Source organism: Chiroxiphia lanceolata, chromosome 4 (assembly GCF_009829145.1).
Source record: "Chiroxiphia lanceolata isolate bChiLan1 chromosome 4, bChiLan1.pri, whole genome shotgun sequence".
Lineage (NCBI taxonomy): Eukaryota > Metazoa > Chordata > Aves > Passeriformes > Pipridae > Chiroxiphia > Chiroxiphia lanceolata.
Window position 1 is genome coordinate 75,743,609 of NC_045640.1, and position 16,532 is coordinate 75,760,140.

Here is a 16,532-nt window from a genome sequence, read left to right on the forward strand (position 1 = left end):
CCCCTGGACGTTAATTGGTTCCGGGGGGAGGGAAAGGGCAGTGGGGAGGGGTACGGCCCTGCGGCTGCGGGGTGGGAACTTGGCCCCCGACTGGGTTGCGCTGTGGGGAAGGGCAGAGACCCCAGGCCGCGCTGCCTCTCCTCTCTGCTCTTCTTCCCCACTCGCCTGCCTTGCTTCGGCCTCTCTGACATCCATCCATCCTTCCTCTGTGCGTCTTTGGTTTTGCCTGGCATTGTATCCACCCTTTATTTCTCTCTTTCACCCTGTCCTTCCCTTCCTTTCCTCTTCCCTTCGTGGTTTCGGTTTTCTATAATGTCTTTCTTTTTGCCTGTCTTTTTTTTCTTTCTGATTTTCTCTCTTCCTTTCTCTTTCAGACTTTCTGTGTTTTCTGTCCCATTCTCTCTTCCTCTCTTTCCCGTTTTCCTTTTTTTTCCTTTTCCTTCCCAGCCCCTTTCAGCCCCTCACTTTGCTCCACACCACCCACTTCACCCCTGCCAGGAGCCTTTATTGCTCCCCAACCTTGCCCGGGCTATAGGTGGCCCCCGGCTTGCAAGGTGAGCAGAGCCCCGGGGGTTGGGGTGACAGGGCCCAGAGAAGCCCCCAGCCTGGGGTGTCCGGGAGCAGGGAGTGCTTCAAGGGGCCAAGGGTGGGTGCCCTCTGCCCTGGTGCATTATTGGGGTGACGGCGTCACAACCAGGGACACACGGGAGGGCTCAGGAAAAGGGAACCTCTCTGAGCACAGCAGGACAGTCTGGTCCTATGGGCACCACCTGCAGCGGGTGCATCTGGTGTCAGCCCTGAACGTTTTGGGGTGCACAGGAGGGCCCTGAGGGACGCAGCAGCCCGGGGAAACCCACACAAGCTGGCATCACCCTGGAGAGAGCCAGGGCTCACTGTGATGAGGCTGCACATGGCTCTATGGGTCACTGGCAGGGAAAATATCCCAAATCCAGAGCTGTGCAAGGCTGGAACCCCTGGCAGAGCATGGGAGGTGCCCACTGTCTTGCAAGTGGGTCGAGAGTACCACCAGCACCCGCTGCTGTGGAGTTTGGGGTTTGCGTGGAGTACCTGGACCTGCTGCAAAGCCTTTACAGCTCCCAGGAAAGTGCCTGGAGCCTCAGGTAGGACGTGCTTACAACTCCGCACGCTTTGAGTGTCTTTCGTGAGGAGCACTGACAGCCAGCACTGGCTATCCTCACAGATGTGGGACGTGGCACGTCTGAGGAGCTTTAGGGGGGTCCCTGCCACGGACAGTCCGCCTTCCCGCTGATGCTATTCACTCCTTCAGCGCATTGACCCCGGCACCGTCCCAATAAGCCCCAAACCACGGCAGGTGCCGAAGCGACCCCCCGGCTGTCATTCCCTGCGTCAGGAATACGCATGGCTCCACCTGCTGCCGTTAATTGCGGGGGCGACAACGCTAATTACTCCCGGGAGCTTTCCTTAAAAGCGGTGCCGCCGCTGCGGCTCCTCTTTCTAGGGAAAGCTTTTGCGGATTTCCCGGGATGCTGGGCCGTGTTCCCGGGGGATGCGGGGACGCTGCGGGGATGCCGGGGGCGGCAGAGGCGGGCAGGCACCGCCATCTAGTGGGGCCGCCGCGGGGCCAGCGGGGACGCTCGGGATGTGCGGGGCCCCGACGGGCTCCTTCCCGAGGATGATGCTCCGGGCTCCTCTCCCGCGGCAGCTCCGCCTCTCCATTAGCCCCGGGACGGCTTTGGGGCTGGATCCTTCCTGCGCCCGGGTAGGTTCATAGGGGCGGTGTAAACTATGCTCTCCCCGGCTCCCTGCGCTCGTCCTGGGTCCCGGCGCTGCTGGAGAGCTGGTGCTTTCCCTCCATAAGGGAGTATTCGGGAGCCTGGCGCACACCTGCAGGTCTCAGCACCTCAGCACATACAGCATCTCTTCCATCTAATCCAAAGACTTTACGGCCCAGTGATCTGGGGACCTGTCCTGCAGTATCCTGCAGTACCCTGCTTTATCCCTGTTCCTCGTGACTCTCTCTACAGGCACGGTGCTAAGCCCCAGGACTTTCCCCATGGGGTCTGTCTATGCTAAGGGGTGCCTGCCTGTCAGCTCCCTAAGAAACGCTGTTAGACAGGACACGTGTGGTGCAGCAGGTGTCTGCACTGTTACGGACACACAAAGCTCACACTGTTCCTCTCCTTAAGTACAAAAAATCTACGGGACCAATGGGCAAGAAATTTGATCAAAACGTTAGACTTTGTTTTGGTGAAATCTGATATCAGACTCTGAAGCGATGCACAAACAGGATGTGGCATAAGGGCAGGCAGCACCTGTGGTCTTGTGCAGTTGGGTGTTGCATGAAGGGGGGTTACAAGAGTTCCCCTTGGGCCATTCAGGCTCAGGGCTTGGTCACAGCAAGACCGTCACTCCCCAGAGCTATGCTGGCTCTCCTTAGGTCAGCGTGAGTGCCATTGCCAGACGCTGCTCCTTTGTCCATTGACAGCGCTGCTGCACGGGAAACAGGGAAGGGAATCTCCCTTGTTTTTTTAACTGACTTTCTCTGTTGGTGGTCGATGCTGTGTCGTGTCACTGCTCAGCACAGAGGCTGGCTGGGCTGTGGCATCAGCCCCTTGTGCAGGATCCTCTCCCAGCATCACAGCCCAGAAAATGCAGTGTTAGGGCTTGGCTGAGGCATTTCTCTGGGATAGACCTGCCCCCGCGAACCTGTGCCAGAGCCCGCGGCTGCGTCTGCCTCCAAAACCCACCCACAAGGGGCATCCTCAGTATGCTGTGGTGGAGCCTGGGTAGTGAGGAAGGGCAGCCTTCAGCTTTGAGGAGCCTCTTCCCTGTATCCTGCAGTGCTCAAGGTAAGACTGCTCCGTCTGCAGCCAGGCCACAATAATAAATAACAAATAATAATAACAGATAATAATAACTATAATAATATCTATATAAATGTGTATATAATAGATATAATGTCTAACGTATTCATAATGTATGTGTTATTATTATATAATAATATACCCATAAATGTGTATATAATGTTATTATTATTATTATTCCTCCAATAAATGTTGCTGTTGTTCCAAGAAGGCTGAGCTCCTCTTTGCAAGGTATGTATCTCTAGTTAATCTCTAATCTGTTAAAACTGGAAAATCTGCCATCAAGATTTAATTTCAATGCCCAGCATTTGAAAATGAGTTATTCAGCTGTGGATGTCTAAGGCAAGGCTAAAATAGTTCCCTTGTTTTGAAAATAATATGAGTGGTACAATATTTCTTCTCTACTTTCCCTGCTGCTAAGGTCTCATTTGGAGGGGGGGGAGAAGGGAGTGGAAAGACCTTAACTGGCACAGAAGGTAGTGGTGGTGGGTTTTAAACAAATACACACAAAAAGCAAAATGCATAGGGGAAGTTTCTGTGAGATACAGTGTTGTCCTGCAGAATGCAGGGTAATGCCCATCTTGCACTGGGCTTTTTTTAAGAGAGACATTGGTTTTCACTTGTTTGAATTTCTTTTATTTCCTTATCCAGGGTCGTGAGGTGGCTTCCAAGTGATCTCTCTGGCATTCATGCCCACAGAGCCTGTTACTGGGATTGCCCCTGGGCTCCCCACGGCACCTGGCTAATCATCTTAATTAAATTAACCTGTTTTAACGCATGGCCTCCTGGTAATACATTTCTCTTTGGCTTTGTGTGGAGCTGCTCGAGCAGCCCCAGGCCTCGCTGTCCCCCCAGAGTAAGGACGCCTCCAGAGGGACTTGCAGGGTGACCTGGGCTCCAGCCACCACCATCCTACTGAGGTGAGTATGCCTTCAGGCCACATATCCTCGTTGCAAAGGCCACTTTCCAAGCTCCCAGGGGTGGTGTCAAGGGTGTTTCCTTGGGGAACAGCCAACTCCGAGGCAGCCTGAGCCTGCACGAGTGCAAGGACGCGGCGTCGATCTGCAGCGCGCCAGGAAGGTGAATCCAGCATGATATCGCTCTGGTAATGCTGTGGAATAAACCTTTCTGGGAGGGGAAAACACCCCAGCGATGCCGAAAGGCTGGTGTGTCTCTCCATGTGGCCACTGGCAGGGGCTGGGGCTGCTGGGGGCCGGGGGCAGACAGAGCTGGCCCCTCGGGCACCCCAGGGCTAGGGCTCCGCCGGCTGGTTTCATATCTGCTCGTGCTTTACCTTGCACATTTTCAAGTGGCAATTGAATAACCCCAGGCTGACGTTGGGAGGGGGGAGCACTCCTGCCGTGCAATGCATGGCCCCGTGCTCTGCAGCAGATCAAACAGGCTCAGAAGAGCCCTTCTCATCTTCAAAAGGGGAATTTTACACTTGAAACCCAGCTTATCCTCTCCATTTGCTGAGTTTTCTCTGTAACCGAGCCCTGAATAATTTAAGTAACATAACATCGGCATTAGGCTTCCAAAGCTGCTGCAGTGTGTGTGAGGGTTGCTACTGCCCAAAGCAGTTACACACAATTACTCCAGGAAGTTGAATATTACATCTGCTTATTTATTTAGATTAAGGTTTCATGTTTGGTCTGGGCTGGGTTTTTTCCCTGAGTTTTGCTGCAGAAGCACCTGCACTATTTGAAATTGATGTGTTGTGCTAATGAATAGGTCCACCAAATGAAAACATCCAAAACTACACAGTTCAGGGCCAAAGCACTGCTTGGGAATCCTAAGGGTTTCATGGTGAAGATGAAAACATGCCATGTGCCACAGGGACTTGTCTGAGTCATTTCTCTACAGCGCAGCCAGCTGGGCATCACTTTCATAGGTACACAGGAGTCCCCAGAGGAGGGGGATGGCATCCTGCACACGGGCAGGAGCCCCCATCTCGGGTAGTGTGTCCATCCCGCAGCAGGGAATAGCAGAGTGTAGTGCATGAGAGATCCCCAAGCGCTCTGCTGCCTCACTGCACCCCAAAAAGGATCGGGAACACGCAGCGCACTGGGGTTCCCTCCAACAGCTGGTCCTTGGGGTACAGCCTCGGCAAGCCCACCCAGCTGGTGTCACCTTCTTGGCGGCCTCACCAATGGCCATGCCTCTCAGGAGTTTGGGTTTTCTGGGAATTCTTCTCTGGAGGAGAAAAATTGGTCCAGAAGTGTGAGTGAGCAGAGGATGCCTGGCAGCAAGGGCAGCACCAGAAAGGCTGCTGGAAACTGTTGGTGTGGACCCAAGGGTAAAAATTAGGGAGGCTGTGCTTGGCAGTGAACCTCTGGGTTATAGCAGCTTTGGGTGGGCATCTCTGCCCAGGATGTGCAGGTGCCTCCTTTCTGCTCCTGGGCTGCTGCTGTGCCCTGTCACTTCCAGGGTGGCAACTTTAAACATTTTTACGTTCACCTTAACTTACAGTGGCAGAAATTGTTTATGGTCTGCTTACCTAGATGGAGAACAGCGATTGCCCTGGGATCATCCTGTGGCAGCTGTAGCCTTTACACCAAGATACCCAAGAGGAAATCCTCCTGGAGCGAGGTGGCCGTTCCTCCCTGCGTGCCTCAGCTGAGCTGATACAGAAGGTCCAGCACAAACTCCACATGGGAGGTTCAGAAACCTGCAGGTCCTCGTCCTGCTCATGGATCTGAATTCGGACTCAGCGTGTTCGTGTAATTCAAGATGAGGTGGGTAAGTGGAAGTCATGGATTTTACCAGGCCAACTGCTACAGCTGGGAGAAGTAAACAAGATTTGAGTGCCCTGACCCTCCTTCAGGTATGTGCATCTATATATAGGGCTGTCTAAATATACATGTCTATATATAATGTGTGTGCATATAGCTGTGTGGATATATATATGTGCTGAGAAATGGTTTGAAATTGCAGCAATGCTGTGAGATCATCTCTGCTTGCACCAGGCTGTGCCAGGTGTCAGCCAGGCAGGATACGGCCCCTTAAGTGCCCGTCTCTCCCTGTTCCCCCAACCTTCAGCTTCCTCGGAATGCGAAGGTCACTCTCCAGCGTGCCACCCGCTCTGCCTCCTTCCTGCTGAACCCGATCCCTGGGTGTGTGGCCTGGCCAAGTCCACTGGCCAGAGCCACCCCCTGGGGATGGCTGGGGAGTGGTTACCAGGTGGGATTTAGGGGAGTACACAGGTTGGCAGGAGCACCGAGGGCACAGAGGTGCAGGCTGGGCAGGGTGGGTTTGGCCCGTGTAAGACTTTTGTAGACGTGAGGTTTTCCCGGTGGCTTCAGGGGCCTCGAGCAGCCCCAGGAGCTGAGAAAAGCGGAATCCGCTCAGAGCTGTGCGGTGTGATGGATGGGCTGTCGCCGCGGGGTCCCCTCCTGCGCCGAGGTGCTGTGTGGCAGAGTTGCCTTTGTGATTGGGAAGAAATACGGCTGCCAGAGCTGGGGGGCACCTGGCACGTGTGTGGGTCAGTGCGCCCGCAGCAGGAGGCTGGGGCTGTGTACCCCCACCTGGGAACCGCGGGGAATGTTGGGCACGGACAAGGGTCAAAGCTTCCCTGCAGGCTGTGAGATGCTGTCAGGGGGGTCGTGGTGGGGACCCCCACCCCCAAGAGCTGCTCTCAAGGGCGGAGCATGGCTGTCCTGCCCCGGGTGGGATGGAGAGCAGCTTCGGCGGCTCGGGGGGCTGCCCTCAGCCCCACTCCCGAGCCCCCCGCCCGAGTCTGGGCTGGGCTGGGCGTGCAGCTGCCGTGTCAGCCCCCGAAACCCCGGGCGGGGGGCTGCAACTCGACCCTGTCCCCAGGGTCCCGCGGCCCCGTCCCGGCGAGGCGGACAAGTTAATTCCCAGATGGATGCGCCCCCGAGCCCCGCATCTGCCGCGGGTACGGGGCGGGGGGGGGGGGCTAGCGGGGCCGGGCACAGGTGCGGGGCCGCCGCCCGGTTATAAATAGCGGGGAGGGGCGGCCCAGCTCCCCCCCGTGCCCGGTTCCCCCCGCCGGGGCTCAGAGCGGAGCGGGATGCGGCGCCCGCCCTCCCTCCTCCCGCCCGCCGGCACCATGAGCCCGTCCTTCCTCCTTCTCCTCCTCCTCCTCGCCCTGCCCGCCCGCTCCCGGCGGGAGCAGGTGCCCGGCGGGGCGCAGCGGGGCCGCAACGCCCCCACGCCTTCCTCCTCCTCTTCCTCCTCCTCCCCGGCGGCGGCGGCGGGGCCGAGCCGCTTCCCGCGGAGCCGCCCGGAGCGGCGGCGGGGCCGCCTGTACTGCCGGGTGGGCATCGGCTTCCACCTCCAGCTGCACCCCGACGGCCGCGTGGACGGCGCCCACGACGCGAGTCCGCTAAGTGAGTGGGGAACCGGGGGGCCGGGGGGCTGCCGGGGTGGGGGCAGCGGGGCTGAGCATACCCATCCTCATCCCCATCCCTGCAGTGTCCCGAGCCCCGCGGAGGTGACAGAGCCCCTCGTGCCCGTCACCCTCGCCTGGGGTGAGCTCGGGAAGGCCGCGGGAAGGGGAATCTGGGGGGCTGGGGGGGCTGTGCTCTTTGGGCTCGGTGGGAGCTGCCTGGCTCCCTTTGGGGAAGCGCTACCTGCATGTTCGCCTGCCTCGAGGAAGTGAGTCTGTGGGGATGGTGTGAGGGCGCGAGGTCTGCACTCCCACCATAGCCCCTTGTCAGGCACCTGGGGGGAGGATGCTCTCCCTTTTCTGTCCTTTCCCCGTGGAACTTTTCCATCCTTCCCTCTGCATTCCCATTCTCCCAGCACAGCAATAGGATATATTCAGTTTAAAAATAGGACTGAGGCTGACGTTCCCCTGAGAGAAAGCTGTGCTAACTCATGGCTTATCCTCCAGTCGGAGTTGCCGTGATATCCTGTTAGAGTGAACGAAACGGCAGGCGGGGATGAAAAGTCACTTAAAGAGCTTGAGGGCTTGGGCCCGAGGTGACCCTGGCAGCATGTGAGGCTCAGCTGTTGGGAGCGCTCACGGAGCAGCCACCACATCTGCCCCGCACCGAAGTATTCGGGCCCCGGTCTGTGCTGAGGCCCCACGAGGGAGCGCAGCCCCTGGGCAGGGATGCTGGGAACCTGGGAATTCTGCTCAGGGCTTCATGGGCACTGCAGGCATGTGGCCTGGAGGGGTTTAGGGGAAGGATGGGAAAACAGGGCATCCATGCTGTGGGTGTTTTGGGAGACATGAGTTCGGAAGGGCTGGCAGAGGTTTGGTGCCACAGCTGTCTTGCAGGGACCCGGATTATGTGAAGTTCCTTTCTTCTTAACCTGAGATTTTCTCCCCTGGAAAGGCCACGGTGACACCAGCTCTGCACTTCAGAGCGGAGCCAGCCCTGGCTGGGGAAACATGCCGCTGAGAGGGGCTATGCTGGAGTTTCACGCTGAGGAGCTGTCCCTCATGGGGAAGCAGTTGGCTTTTGGCGAGCAAACCCCAGCTTTGGCCCCTGGGAAATGAAGCTTGACCCCAGGCAATCCCAATAACCAAGAGTATGTCTGCCAGCCAGCAGGGCCACCCCACAAAGGGCAGCAGGTTTTGGAGTGCCCTTGAGGACAGGCATGCGCTGGAGAAGGTGTTTACCTCGCTGCAGTGGGGCTGCAGAGCCCTGTGGCTTTTGGCCTAGGGCACATGGGGCGAGGAGGGGTGGCCCACCAACCCTGAAAAGTGCCCCCTAGGCCCTTGGTGCTGGGACCTGGGTGCCTCAGGGAGCTGTGCTTCCTCCTTAAAATAAACATGGGAAGTGGTGATCTGATACCCGGCCTCGGGGATTTAACGCAGCTTCAAGTTTGCTCCTGGCATGTTAATCCCATGGCCCTTCGGGGGCCAGGCAAGATGTTCCGTGAGGTCCTTCTTCCAGGCCGGGGGCCACCAACCCCCCCCTGGGGCTGCAGCCCGGCAGCAATGCTGCTTCCCCAGGGCGGGAAGAGCGTGTTGGGGATGTGCTGATCCCGGCTGGAAGGGTTTGGGAGGACGCCTGACCCTCTGCCCCGGGAACGGCACACTGCGCGGGGAGGCGACACGTGTCGGTGCTGTCACTGAGGGATGCTCGGCGGCTGCAGCCCTTCTGTCAGACGAGTTGAAGGGCACACGCCCCCTGTTGGGGGCCAGAGCCCCATCACGCTCAGAAAATTCCCGTTTCTTCCGTGGCTGGGCCACGCAGCGGCCCGTTCCTCAAGTCCTGCTGTGAGGGGTGGGCCTGAGGGAGCACCATCGGTACCTCCAGCCCAGGTAGGCTGTGTGACACCTTGACTTCCCGAGTCCAGCATGTGCGGGAGGAGGACAGGCAAGGCTGATCCTGGCAGGCTGGCATAGGCGTAGGGGGGCTTTTCCCACTCCCACCCTTGTGAGACATTTCCCCAGGGGTTCTGTCATAGCCCTGCCAAGAATTGTCCCCCAAAGCGCAGCTTTTAAAAAAAACCAAACCCCAGCCACCACCCCGTATCCATCCTGGAGCGAATGGAGGTGGCTCTGCAGGGTGGAGGGATGGAGCAGGAGCTGTGTGGAGCCAGGGAGCTGAGAAGCAGGGATGTGGGAGAGAAAATGCAAACCTGTCAGACTGAGTTGTATTTATTTTTTCTTTGTCACGCCGATGTGAAAAGAACTGTGATTTATTTTGGGATTTCTGTCATCCTAGGTATTTTGGAAATATTTGCTGTGTCTCAGGGGATTGTAGGAATACGAGGAGTTTTCAGCAACAAATTTTTAGCGATGTCAAAAAAAGGAAAACTCCATGCAAGTGTAAGTAAACCCCTCGCTTATCAGTACGTGTTGTTTATTAAAGACCTTGTGACACCTCCGAGTGCTGACCCCCTCGGGCTGCCGGGATGGCTCCGCGCTGGGCGGCATCGGCGCCGCACGGACGGATAGGGGACAGGTGGAGCCGAAGGCCCCCTAGCCCACCTCCCTGCTTACTGCATTTAACCGTGAAAAGTGCGCTATTTTTTTTTTTTTTTTTTTTTGTGCGGCGGGGTATTTGCATCAGCGGTGCCTGTTCTTTGAGCACGGCTGGGTTATTTTTAGCCACTTCTGCAGCAGATCGCGCAGACGGCTTTAGCCAAATGTCTCCCGGAGAGCGGCACGAGCGGCGCCGGCAGCCCTACGGCTCGGGCTGGCTTTGCCCTTGGGGACAGAAAACCCCAGCAAGAGCTCAGGCAGGTGAGGTCCAGCTTGTGCAGGTGTCTTACAGCTAGAGTGGGAAAATCCCATATCTTGTCTCTGCAGGCTGTTTCCTGGGGTTTCCCGCAGATCTCATTGTCCTTTTCCGAAGCTTTTTGCATTGAATGAGCCCGTAAGCTGATCTTAATGCTTGTTGCAACCAGAAGGATGTTGCTTCCCAGTTTCTTGTTGCTAGTTCCAGAGATGGCTTAAACAAATGAAATTAATTCCTCTGCTTACATGAAAGTCACTGCCTTTTAAAGGTGTGTGTACATTCACCACCCCAAGAAGGGTGCTTTTAAGGCAGCATGTTGACCCCCAGGGTGGTTCCCAGGGAGTCTGGTCAAGGCTGACAGATGGGGAGAGGGAAAAGCCAGTTGCCCAGCCCATGGTTCCGAGTCAGACCTCCTGGTCATGAAGTGGATGTCACCGATGTGCTTGTGCTGCCTGAGCCCACAGATCACTCCCAGGGAGATTTATGAACTCCTCCGTCTCCCTTGAGTATTATCAGAGTGTTGCTCCTGAAACCTAATGATGCTTAAAGGGTTGAGCACATGGTTGCTTATTTTAGGAAATAAAACAGTGTCTAGGGGAAAAGGGGTGAAGGAAAACCTGAGGTGAGACAATGGGGCAGGAAAGGGGGATAGAGGAGGAGGAGAGGTGAAGGATGGAAAGGAAGAGGGAAGCAGGTGGAGTGGGACCCCCGGACCCTCCAGAGCCTTCCCTCTGGGCTTACAATGGGCCCCTTATCCAAGCTGAAGCCTTGATTTATGCCCTGGTGTAGGCAGAAATTAAATCAAACCTCGTTGGTGTGTGGTCAATTGTGGACACACAAAGGGCAGGACCGGAGAGAGACATCAGTCAGGCGGGTCAGGGTGGGGGTGAGGACACACGATGCCCCGCTCGATGAAAGCTGTGAATTTGTAGAAACTTGACCCAAATGTCTAAAGATGGCTGGACTAAACAACGTCTATAATGCAAACCCAGCATCTGTTGTTCTTTCCTGTCCTGGCAGGATGAAGTTATTTCATGGCCTAATGAGTTCTGAGCAGTACAAAGCGCATCCCGCGCCCGTCACTCAGGGCAGTGCTTTGATATGGGAGTCAGGCCGGGGACTTTACACTGAACCACAGACAAAAGTCATTCCTGCAGGAATTTGGGCTTCTTCGAAACCCGCTCTTGGGCCCAGCTCCATCCCAGCCTGGTGCTTTACAGATGCCCTCCTCCTTTTTCTTTTTTTTTTTTTTCACGGAAACTTAATTAAATTACCAAGCAGTTCATTTTTAGAGGCATCAGCTTCAGAAAATGACAGTAATCCTGGCAATTATCAGTTGTGTGCACAGATGGCTTTTTCCTCGTTGATAAATCCTTGCTCCCGTTTGTCCATTTTTAGCACGGAGGGGGTGGGAGGGGTTTTGTGCCCGTCTCGGCAGGGGCCAGCACGGACCCCAGGGGACAGATTTGCCCAGGTAATTCTCCCTTCCCAGCAATTGTCACAATGCTGTGATCCTCGCTGGGGCAACTCTCTGCTCAATGGGATTTTGAAATTTAATTGACTTCAAGATTGCTCTTTGTGATTGTCTCTGGAGGTCTGCAGAGCAAATCTGATGCCAGCCATGTGTCGTGGCTGCACCACCCACCTTGTGCTGGGAAAAATGGCTTTTCCTGGCTAGGACAGTGAGGGGATGAGCTGAGAGGCCAATATGTGGGGAAGCCTGACGAGGTCATGGTGGAGCAGCAGCTGATACACTTCCCAGTCCAGAGCGAGGGCTTCCTTCTGCACATGGGGTGTCGTGCCTGAGCACTGGGGCTTCAGGGAGAACCTGAGGTCAGCAAAGCCTTGCTGGGGAAGGTCAATGCTTGTGCATGGGGGATGCAGCGTGGAGGGTGTATGAAAGACAGGGAGAGGGAAAATGAGTCATGAGGTGACATCTCTCGGAAGCAATGAGCTTAAGACTTAATTCCAAGTGCTAGGAGGCTAAATGTTCACGGCAGGCTGACGGCTGTGTCGCTTGTGCTCTAAGGCTCAACTTCTCTACTCAATTAGGATTTTAAAACACCTTCTGCATGGTTACAGAGTGCTGCAAGGGCTTTGGTCTTGTACTCCATCGCTGGTTTCAGAGCCAAGGAGCTCAGCAATGCCATCCCAGTGGCTTGGAGGCGTTGCTGTGGAATTGGGCTAGGGATGTTCGTGGGGCTCTGGGTGCCATGCCCACCATCAGGTTAAAGTGTGGCAGTGGGCTCTGGAGGGTCTGCTGGAAGCTGCAGACAGGGGTCCCAGGGCCCTGGGTGTACAGCTGGAGTGTTAGGCTCTGGTCCTGCGTTTTGGAATGCTTTTTTGGGAGGGAAAGGAAGGGTGCTGCTGGGGCAGGACAGGACGGAAGGCAAGGGCACTGCTGGGGCGGCCCAAGCCTTTTATTTCTAAGGAAGCCCCAAACTGGGTGGCAAGCAGCTACTGAATTATCCGTGTTGGGGGGTTTTACAAATGGCTGGGTGCCCTGCCCCCTTGCAATGGGCGTCCTGTGTTTCCACCCACCCCTTTGGACCTGCTTTTGGGAGACGGACAAACCCGGCAAGCGTCAGGGGGTGGGGGTGAGGGACAGGGACAGGGAGCAGCAGCCCTTGGCTAACGGTGTCCCCGCTGTCCCCACAGGCCCGGTTCACAGCAGACTGCCATTTCCGGGAGCGCTTCCAGGAGAACAGCTACAACACCTACGCCTCGGCCGTGCACCGCAGCCCGCGCTCGGGGCGCCAGTGGTACGTGGCCCTCAACAAGCGGGGCAAAGCCAAGCGGGGCTGCAGCCCCCGTGCCCGGCCCCAGCACGTCTCCACACACTTCCTGCCCCGCTTCTGGCAGCCGCAGCCCCCCGAGCTCACCTTCACCGTCGCCCTCCCCGAGAAGAAGCCCCCGCCGCCGAAGCCAAAGCTCGCCCCATCCCCGCCTCGGAAGAACCCCGGCCCCGTCAAGTACCGGCTGAAGTTCCGTTTCGGGTAGTGCCACAGTGGGGATGCCGGCGCCGGAGAGATCGAGCAGCTTTCAGGGCTGACCCCGCGGGAGGCCTGCGACCCCTCCCCAGATGGACACGGGGGATCTCCGGGTCTTCTCTTCACCACCCGAGCCGGGCGGCATCCCCGGAGGTGTGTGTTGGGCTGACACAACTCGGGCTTTCCAAAGAGTATTCCTGTGGTGAACTGAAAACACTGCATGGACCTCGGGTTAGTGTTCTGATGCTGAAAGATGCAGAAAGGTACCTCTACGGCGAACGTATTTTTTTACCTTGTTTTCACTAGTGACTTCTTTGACAATCATTTTCATACGAGAGATGCTCAGAGCCAAGCAGTTTTGTTTGTTTTTCTTGCATCTCCTTCTTGCTGCACTTTTTCCTCCAACCTTACCTCAGACACCGGATATCCAGGTCTGCCCCTTCCCCTTCTCCTACAAACCAGCTCCTCCCTTCCACAAAGAAAGAGCAAGACCAAGCTCTGCAAATTCACTCATCTTGTGGTGCAAGGGAAGTGGGTATTAAAACTCCCTGTTGGCAATAATAGATACATGTATGTATTTTTTAAGGGTTGCAGGCTTGGGGAGGGCGGCTGTTTGCAGCCCTGCTCCCGGGGTCTCTCCTGTTCTTCCCCGGACAGCCAGAGGAGCGAGTCTACTTCTGTGCGTCCACGTATGGATTTGATATCTGTGTTTAAATTACCTCTGCCCCCGTGCTGGGGCATTTCTGTTGCCTGGTAGAGCCCCTCCACACCCTTGCTCCCTGGGGACAGGGACACCTGTGGCCCCTGGGTGCCTTCTGGTTTCTTCCAACAGTTTTTGCTGCTGATTTATTTTACCATTCACAATACATTTGCAGAGGTGGGGATCAAGGGTTTTATTTTACAGTGAGCGTGGCGACGTGGCAATAAATACTGTTACAGCTGCTTGTCCCTTCGGAAGTGTTTTTCCAGGTTGCCAACGGCCTCGATGTTGAATTGTTTCTCTGTGTGATGTACTCTGTGGAGTCATTGTGCCTATGGAGTTTGTAATCAGTGTTTAGCTGAGCTGCTGTACGTACAGACAATGGTAGCATCGAACCTCACCGGTGAAGCCTTAATAGGAGCCCAGGTGGGTTCACGTGGGCAGAACCCCTCCAGACCTGACCCACCAGTGTCTGGCAGCAACAACGAGGGTGAGCGGCAGGGCTGAGCCTCTTCTCCAAATGTGATTGTGGTACAAATGACTGTTTGCACTGGGATCCCAGTTCTTTGCCTGTCATCCCTCTGGGCAGCCCCTGCTGGACACGCACACTCCACGTTCGGGGATGGATGGCCCCGCTGGAATAAAAGAGTTGTGTTTCATTTTATAATCTGGTTGTGTGATCTCTTGTCTGTCTGTGCCTTCTTTTCTTCTCCTGAAGGAGAGAAACAAGTGCTGCTGGATGAGCTGCCACATTGTCTTTTCGCCAGGGATCTGGCCAGCGCAGTGTCGGTGGTGGGGTGGAGCGCAGCCCACACTCCCTGTGACATGCTCTGCAAACTGTGCTCTGGGACATCCTTCCTAGTGGCTCCTCTGGGGCAGGTGTTTGGATCTGGATCACGGCAAGGCACAGGTGAGGATGTGGATCACAGCAGGGTCAGGCGAAAACGGGCCTTGCACCCCCAGTCCCTTCCAGCCGGACAGCCTGACTGCGGATGTACGAAATGCTGCTGCTGCTGCTGTTGGGCCGTTCAGCAGCTGGGCACCATCAGGTGTAATTAGTGCTCAGGTCACCTCACTAAACTAATGGAATGAAAACTTTTGCAGATGCCATCCTCAGCCCTGCCCAGGCAGGTGCCTGGAACTCCCTGGGCCGGTAAGAGAGGAGGGAACAGGCTGGTCGCTTGCTGCTGCTGCCTCCCCTCAGAGGCAAAAGGTATTGTTTTAATCTTTTTTTAATAGAAAACTCTTATAGATAACTATGACAAAAAAAAAAAAAAAAAGCTGGTGCTTTACTGTTTAAGTAGTAACTAAAACATAGTCGTGCTGCAACAAAGAGGTCTGTGCCAGGCAGAGAGCCGCCCCAGCAGAGAGACCAGGGTCAGGTAACCCAACTGACACTCCCTGTTGCTTTTGGGCACCCTTGGGCAAGAGAACTCACTCGGTTTGCTTATCAGGAGGGGACTGAAGGCCTTAGATTATGGTAAATGTTTCTGCTAAATTTAAAACCATCCAGTGGACAACTTGAGGGGCTTGTAAGGAATAAAGGTAACTTGTTCAGGGTGCTTCTTGCATTTCAAAAGTGGTTTTGCTGGTGGCTTAATCTTGTTTACAAGTGTTGATTGCATTTAAGCCTTCCTGACGACTGCTTTTGCTTTGTGGCACTGGCCAGCCCCTGCCCTGAGCAGGACAGGGAGCCCTGAGACTCCTGATTCCTGCTCCCTGGGCAAGGGGACCCTCCTGCCCTTGACCAGGCTGGTGGGAGCATTGCTTCTACAGAAGCAATGGGAGGGGGGGGTCTGCTCTGTGTTGTGACTTTGAGGGAGGCAGAACTTCTGTGATGGCCCGGGAAAAGAAAGAAGGCTCCAGCTTTGCAGCTCTGAGTGTGCCATAAACCATCCTGTCAGCCACTCCTGTTTCATTCCAGTGGATTTATCCATTTGGCTTCAACCACTGGGGCACTAATTGCTGCCTCTTAAGCAGACTTTTATTTTGCATAAAAGCTCTTTGTATTGTCTTTAAATCTTGCTGTACACAGAGGGAAAACCTGCTAGGAAAACGAACAGAGACGGGGGCTCTCCTGTCTCTCTTTTTGGGGAGCTGAGGGCAGTGGGCCATGCTGGGGAAGAGGCTCTGCATTTGGGGACGTGGGGAGGTCTGGCTGCTGGCAGCAAGTGGTGGGGGGGCCTGTGTGTGGGACCTGTGGCCTCTCTGGCAGTTAGAATCCTGGAGCAGGCAGAGCAGCACCAGGATGAGCTGGGTGGTGGGTGGACTCCCAGGAGCTAGGATGCAGGAGGATAACACAGGTCTATGAAGTTCTCTGCCCCAGGACACCAGTGTGGTGCTCCTGAGCTCTTTGTCACCAGGGCTAAAAATGGCACAGTTACTGCCTGCAGACCAATAGCCCAAAGTCATCTTTTTTTTTTCTCTCCCATTCCCTTTCTGACTCTTCTCCTGCAGGCTTTGAGATCTCCAGTCTCGGCTGTGGCTTAGGCAGAGCTCGAGAGGGCCAGCTCACAGTGTGATGGGAGCAGTGTTGGAATAATCCCGGCGTCTCCCGGGAGCCCCGGACACCCCGTTTGCTCCGCAGAGCTGGTGTTGGACCCCAGCTGGGTGCCTTCAGCCTGTGCTCCCCGGGCTGCAATGCTGGGGTGCTCCCCTGGGAGTAACCCCAAACTGAGTTTAGCAGCCGAGGGGGAGCCGTGGCTTAGGGTGAGGAGCTGCATGTTGTGAGGGGTTGGGAGGCACAGTGGGATTTTTTGGGGCTTTTTCCTGGTTTTCTGTTCTCTTTTTTGACCACTGCAGGGCTGGGGAGAAAAAGCTGGAAACAAAACCAACA

At 55.9% G+C, this 16,532-nt stretch overlaps 1 protein-coding gene and 1 long non-coding RNA gene across 2 annotated transcripts in view; one reads left to right on the forward strand and one right to left on the reverse strand.

Moving 5' to 3' along the window:
• Window positions 1-155: 155 nt before the first annotated feature.
• LOC116785723 overlaps window positions 156-16,532 on the reverse strand; it is an 18,021-nt gene continuing 1,644 nt past the window's right edge. The window contains exons 2-3 of the long non-coding RNA XR_004356669.1: window positions 10,713-10,721; window positions 156-169 (exon numbers count right to left, since the gene is read on the reverse strand). This is a non-coding gene — a long non-coding RNA (uncharacterized LOC116785723). The remainder of the gene's footprint in view (window positions 170-10,712; window positions 10,722-16,532) is intronic.
• On the forward strand, window positions 6,916-14,297 carry FGF5 (fibroblast growth factor 5). The gene is made up of 3 exons (XM_032685628.1): window positions 6,916-7,195; window positions 9,491-9,594; window positions 12,665-14,297. Exons 1-3 carry the CDS (start codon window positions 6,916-6,918, stop codon window positions 13,004-13,006), a joined length of 726 nt encoding a protein of 241 aa, XP_032541519.1. The 3' UTR covers window positions 13,007-14,297.

Coding starts and splice junctions, on each gene's coding strand:
- FGF5 (XM_032685628.1), top strand. CDS start 6,916: ATGAGCCCGTCCTTCCTCCTTCTCCTCCTCCTCCTCGCCCTGCCCGCC. Junction 7,196..9,490: donor CCACGACGCGAGTCCGCTAA/GTGAGTGGGGAA, acceptor CTGTCATCCTAG/GTATTTTGGAAATATTTGCT. Junction 9,595..12,664: donor AAGGAAAACTCCATGCAAGT/GTAAGTAAACCC, acceptor CTGTCCCCACAG/GCCCGGTTCACAGCAGACTG.